The sequence below is a fragment of the Theropithecus gelada genome, chromosome 7b (genome assembly GCF_003255815.1).
Source record: "Theropithecus gelada isolate Dixy chromosome 7b, Tgel_1.0, whole genome shotgun sequence".
Lineage (NCBI taxonomy): Eukaryota > Metazoa > Chordata > Mammalia > Primates > Cercopithecidae > Theropithecus > Theropithecus gelada.
In genome coordinates this window covers 20,792,039-20,798,250 of record NC_037675.1, presented here as the reverse complement: position 1 = coordinate 20,798,250, position 6,212 = coordinate 20,792,039, and the positions used below count along the sequence as shown (strand labels likewise).

At 34.3% G+C, this 6,212-nt stretch overlaps 1 protein-coding gene across 1 annotated transcript; it reads left to right on the top strand.

Annotated features, from left to right (window-relative positions):
* Window positions 1–979: 979 nt before the first annotated feature.
* LOC112628343 (olfactory receptor 4F15-like) lies at window positions 980–1,915 on the top strand. The gene has a single exon (XM_025391110.1). It carries the CDS (start codon window positions 980–982, stop codon window positions 1,913–1,915), a length of 936 nt encoding a protein of 311 aa, XP_025246895.1.
* The last annotated feature ends 4,297 nt before the right edge of the window (window positions 1,916–6,212 follow it).

Here is a 6,212-nt window from a genome sequence, read left to right as displayed (position 1 = left end):
CAAAGGTTAATTGAGGCATTAACAGCCTTGGAGAGATCTAGAGTACGCTTGGAAATGGTGGCCTTGAAGAGCATGGTGCCATGGTTAGGAACATGCATTCTGAAGCCCTCTGGCTCTGGATACAAGTCTTAGCTCTGCCACTTCATTTTTCTGAGCCTCAGTTCCTTCATTTGTAAAACAGGCATAATACAATTGCACCTACCTATGGAGTCATTTGGATGGGCTGACTGAATGTTCCGAATAGAGGAGGCACTAAATCAATGTTATCTGTGATATTATATTGTCATTGGTTATTTACCAATTGGTATCTTTGATTAATTATCACTCTTATATTTACTTTTCTTTACTATCAGGTATTCAATAATTTATTTTTCATTGACTATCAATCTATTGATTAAAAATGAACCAGAGATGATATGTCATAAATCAATTATTATAATGTTTAAATCCTGTGCACCTGAGTTCCATTTACATTTTTTAAGCCCAAGATAGGGAGTAATGGGATGTGTTTCAGTACTTTTGACCTGGGTGATCTCTATTAGGCTAGTGAAGTGAGAGAATATTAATGGGTTCAGACAGGAATAGGTAAAAGAACATAACATTAGTCCAAAAGTATTAATAGTCATGTGACATAAAAGATAGCATTTATGTTGTGGAAGAATACCTAGAGAAGTGGTAAGGGAAATAATCCAGGAATATTTTAGAGAAAGAAGAAAGAGTTTAACTTTGGGATGAAAATTAAGTGCCCCTTTTTGCTCCATATGTAAAAATTTATAGTCACATATTTTTTCCTCAGGGAGTCCTTTACATAATAAATTTGTTGTTAATCTTATCTCTTCAATATCCTTCATTTTTCTACTTCCAATTATATCTAACTTAATTAGCAGGGAAAATAGAGAATCCACTTGTTCCAATGATATTTATTCTTTTCTATTTTTATCCTCAGGTCACTTGAAAATCATCACTTCTGTCCTAGTCAATGGGTGGACTAAATGATTCTGTGGTCACTGAGCTTGTGTTACTGGCTCTTTCTTGTTCTACAGAGAAAAAATTTCTTCTCATTTTGATATGTTGTTTGCTTTATTTAGGGGTCATCCTGGGAAATCTCTTCATTTTGGTTTTGGTAATTTTTGATTCTCACTTACAGTCCCCTATGTACTTCTTGCTAGCTAACCTGTCCCTCATTGATGTGGGTCTTTCCTCTACCACAATCCCTAAAATAATCTCAGACCTTTTAAATGAATACAATGTAATTTCTTTTCAAAGTTGTATGACACAGATATGCTTCATCCACATCATGGGAGGAGTGGAAATGGTGTTACTCATGGCCATGGCTTTTGATAGATGTGCAGCAATCTGTAAGCCTCTTCATTATTTGAAAATCATGAACCCTAAAATATGTGTTTCATTTGTAATCTCTGGCTGGGTAATTGGGGTGGTCCATGCTATGTCTCAATTTGCTTTTGTTATAAACTTGCCTTTTTGTGGCCCTAATAAAGTAGACAGCTTTTACTGTGACTTTCCAAAGATTATAAGACTTGCATGCACAGATAGAGCCAAGTATGAGTTTATTGTTACTACCAACAGTGGCTTCATGACCATGGGCACATTCATCTTGCTAATCCTTTCCTATGTTTTCATTTTGATCACTGTCTGGAAACGTTCCTCTGGAGACTTATCCAAGGCATTTGTCACGTTGTCAGCTCACATCACTGTAGTTTTTTTGTTTTTCACTCCATGCATGGTTCTTTATGTCTCGCCTTCTCCTCCACCATCACTTGATAAAAATCTGTTCATTGTTGACTTTGCTATCACCCCTGCCTTAAATCCTGTCATCTATACATTAAGGAACAAAGACATAAGGGTAGCAATAAAAAGACTGTTCAAAAAGAGATCTTATTCTAAATTTTGTTGACCACATCTCTTTTTGGAGCTTTAAAATGATACATCCAACTGCATACTGGCTTATCTTCACTTAAGCACCTCAAATGTAACATATCCAGAACAAACTCATCATCTGCCACCTGAAACCTGCTACTGCTTCATCTGTAGACTGTGAGGCCATTACCATTACCGTCACGTAAATCCATCAAGCCAAGAATGGATATTCTTTCAGAGAACAGCATGGTCTACCAAATAACAATTTAATCTTAAAATTTTAGTTATTTTGCAAATAAAGGTATGTAATAACAAGGTTTCTGCTATTTTTAACATCTAAAAAATAACCTATAAATTGGTTGTAGTGAATGTCAGGAATCATCACCCTGGATTGCCATCTATGTTGATCTAGTAGTTTTATTTATTAAATAAAGAAGGCCCAGAGACAAAAATCTCAGTGCAAGTAGTTCATTTGGAAAAGAATTCTGGAAGACTCTGGTTCAGAAATATGAACATGAGCAAGAAAAGGGGAGGATGCCAATAAAGGATGCATTAATTTGTATTTACTACAGTGGACAGCCAGGGCACATTCTTGCTGTGGCCATCTAGGAGACTCTATAAATTCTATGACTTGTAGTTGTCCCCCTTAAGAAACAAAGAAGCTGTGCATTTATTTGCTGGTCTAGAGCTGCTCTAGGGCATTTTCTCTGTAGCAATTCTAGGTTTCCCCACCTTGTGAGTTTAGCTTTTGCGATATTCAAAGAAAAGTCCTCAGCCAGAGATTCTCAGAAGCTCAGAGTAGAGAACAATCCAAATTCCTGGGAGTGTTACGTGGAAAGGGGTATGTGCAAGACATCAACAGCACCAGAAACAGCATACATCTTTCCATGTGTAGAGGAGTTTATGCTCTATGTGAGTTCACTCCATTATTGATTCTTCAAACACAAGAGTGTTAAAGGAACAAGAGTTAATGGGTCTTGTCACTACCCTTGTTCCCAAGATGACATCCATCATCTTCCTCTTCTACAACCCATTCTATATTCCCCCCATGTTTATCCAGTGCTTCTGTAGTCTAGGTCACTTCCAAAGACCCATGATTACCATGACCCTGTCAGGCTGTAATTGCTGCAATTACCAATGTACAATTGTCATCATCTATGGTTGATAAAGTATAGCAATATTTCTATTTCTTCATGATAATGAAGGTCAATTACAACTGCCAGTATAGTAACTTATTCCTTTGTCTGCAGACCTACACACACAAGGAAGCCAAAATGATGGGGAGTTACTAAAACTGTATCCTTATTGGAATGCTTCCTATGTACCCAGAAGAAGCATTTTCCCTACTCCAGCAGAGCTTAATGTTGCAGGTCCAGAAAGCTCAAATTCTCCAAGGGAATTTTAGTGAGAGGAGCCACTCTCACCCTCTACCCTTGGTTTACAAATCTATACATTCTAGGACACAATATCTTACAATGTCCATTGGTTCAAAGTATAACATGTTAAAGCACAGAGCCCCAACTCTGCAAAGTGCCATCCCTAAATTGATACTTAGTTGCACCTTTACATTCACCTTTAAAAGAAATATCTTTTAATGTTCTATCAGACTGATAGATTCTGTTTAATATAGTATATTATAGCACCAGTGGATCATTTGGTTGCATGCATATTGTGGTACCTTCTCTGCTACAAAGTGTATTCCTTTGTCCTAAGGTGTGTTATGAAGAACATTAGGCATTCTATGCATCTTTGGATAGTTTAATGGCCAAGGCATCGATGGCAAGAGAGCCAAAGCCACAGGTGGAAAACACATTTATCCCAGTAAGAACAAATTGCTGTTCTTCCACTGTGGAGAGGGTAAACAATTTGCCATTACGTTGCCAATTGAATGCCTCAATCATGTCAAGGGTTGAGCATCTATGACTGTTTCTGAAAGGTCAAACATTCAACAGAGGCTGTAGCTAAAACTGCCTTAATGATAAGAGATCATGCTGAATTACCCATACAAAAACTTCATACTTGACACTTATCACTACTTTATTCATGAGACTATTGTGCAAGCACTAGAGTGGCTGAGTCAGGTTCTCAACTCTGCTAGTTAATACTATGCTTGGAGCATACAGTAAGACAAGAAACATAAATAAGAAGTGTACATTTGTTTCTTCCTGTTTTCTTCTGGATAATGGATCAATTACATCCCATCTTCAGCTGACCCCTGTGTAATTAATCAATATCCATTTTAAGCAGCAATCCATAGTTGTACAAAAATTAGAAAACTGACCTACACAGAAAAACTAATTGTGAGAACAAATATTATACTAAATTCATTTGACAATTCTCAGCAAAGTGCTTGGTTGATCTCTATTTCTGCTTTTCTTAAACACACAAAATGCAAAAGTTAACCCATATGGAATGCAATGGAGGAAATAAATGACATATCAGATCTAGAAACCAATCAATTAGCAATCAGGAGGGAGTTGTGGTAGGAAGTCTGTGCTGTTGAATGTACACTAATCAATGATTCCTTAAATTATTCACAATAAAAAAATGATTAGAATAGTTTTGTTTTGTTTTTTTTTTTAAAAAAAAAGCGCAGAAACTGATCTAAGTTTTGTCTGGTAATAAAGGTATATTTTCAAAGGAAAGGTGAATAGATCCACGCACTGTGGAGGGAATAAAATATTTTTTGAAAAACAAGCAAAAAGTGGATTTTTATACACATGGAAATTGAATATGTACATTTCTAAATATTTTTGGATCAAAATATTTCAAAATTATACCACAAAATAACTTGTAAAAATGTAGGCAAAATGTATATAATTGCAGCATCAGGTATACAACTTTAAGCAAGGAAGCAAAAGCAGAAACCATGGAAAAATAAAAGTCTAAATTTTACTATATTGAATTTAAACTTTCAAAAACAAAAATATAGACAAAGTGGGAAAAATATGTATGCTTCATGTATGACAAGTCACTGATACCTATTAAATATGAAGAAAATTATAAATCATTATATTAATAACTACAAGCTGTCAGTTTGAATAGACAACGTAAATGACAAAGCTACATACTCAACAAGATACCAGCAAACCAGCTTCGACAGCACGTTAAAGGGGTCATACAACATAATCAAGTAGAATTTATTGAGATGCAAGAGTGGTTCAAAATATGGAAATCAATAAATGTAATATGCCACACTAACAGAATAAAAAATAAAAATCATATTATCATCTCAATAGATGCAGAAAAAGCATTAACAAAAGTAAACGTTATTTCATAAGATATCAGATAAAACAAATTAGGAATAGAAGGAATGTACCGCAACACAATAAAAGCCATATATAACAAGCCCACAGCTAACATCATAATAGTAAAATCATCATAATGGTAAAAAAATGAAAACTTTTCCTCTAAGGTCAGAAATAATATAAGGGTGCCCACTCTTGCTATTTCTATTCCATATAGTACTAAAAGTCCTAGCCAGGACAATTAGACAAAATAAAAATAAAAACACCCAAATTGGAAAGATAGCAGCAAATTTTTCTGTTTACAGATAATATAATCTTATATGTAGAAACCCCTTAAAACTTCAGCCAAAAAAAAAAAAACTACAGAGTTAATAAACAAGTTCAGTGAAGTTGCAGAATGCAAAATCAGATACAAAAATCAGTAGTGCCTCTATAAACTAATAAGGACTTAACAGAGAAAGAAGAAAACAATACCATTAACAATATAATCCAAAAAAAAAAATAAAATACTTAGGAATAAATTTTACTAAACATCTGTATACTGAAAACTATAAAACACTGAAAAAAGAAGTTGAATAAGGCATAAATATAAAACTATCTCATGTTAATAGATTAGAAAAAGTAATATTGTTAAGATGTCCTCACTACTTAAAGCAATTTATAGATCTAATGCATTTATTGCAATCTCTTCAAAATCCCAGTGATAATTTTTACAGAAACAAACAAACAAAAATCTAAAATGTGCATGAAACCACAAAAGTCTGTGAAGAGTCAAAGCAATCTTGAGGAAAATGAACAACATTGGAAGCATCACACTACCTTATTTCAAAATCTATTACAAAGCTATAGTGATCAAAACAACATGATACTGTCATAAAAACAGATAAATAAACCTATAGAATGGAATAAAGAGCACAGAAATAAGTCCACACATTTACATTCAATTGATTTTCAACAACAATGTCAAGAAAACAATGGGGAAAAGACAATCTCTTCAATAAATGATGCTGGAAAAACTACATATCCACAAGCAGAAGAATGCAATTGAGTCCTTATTTCATATCATATGCAAAACTCAACTCAAAA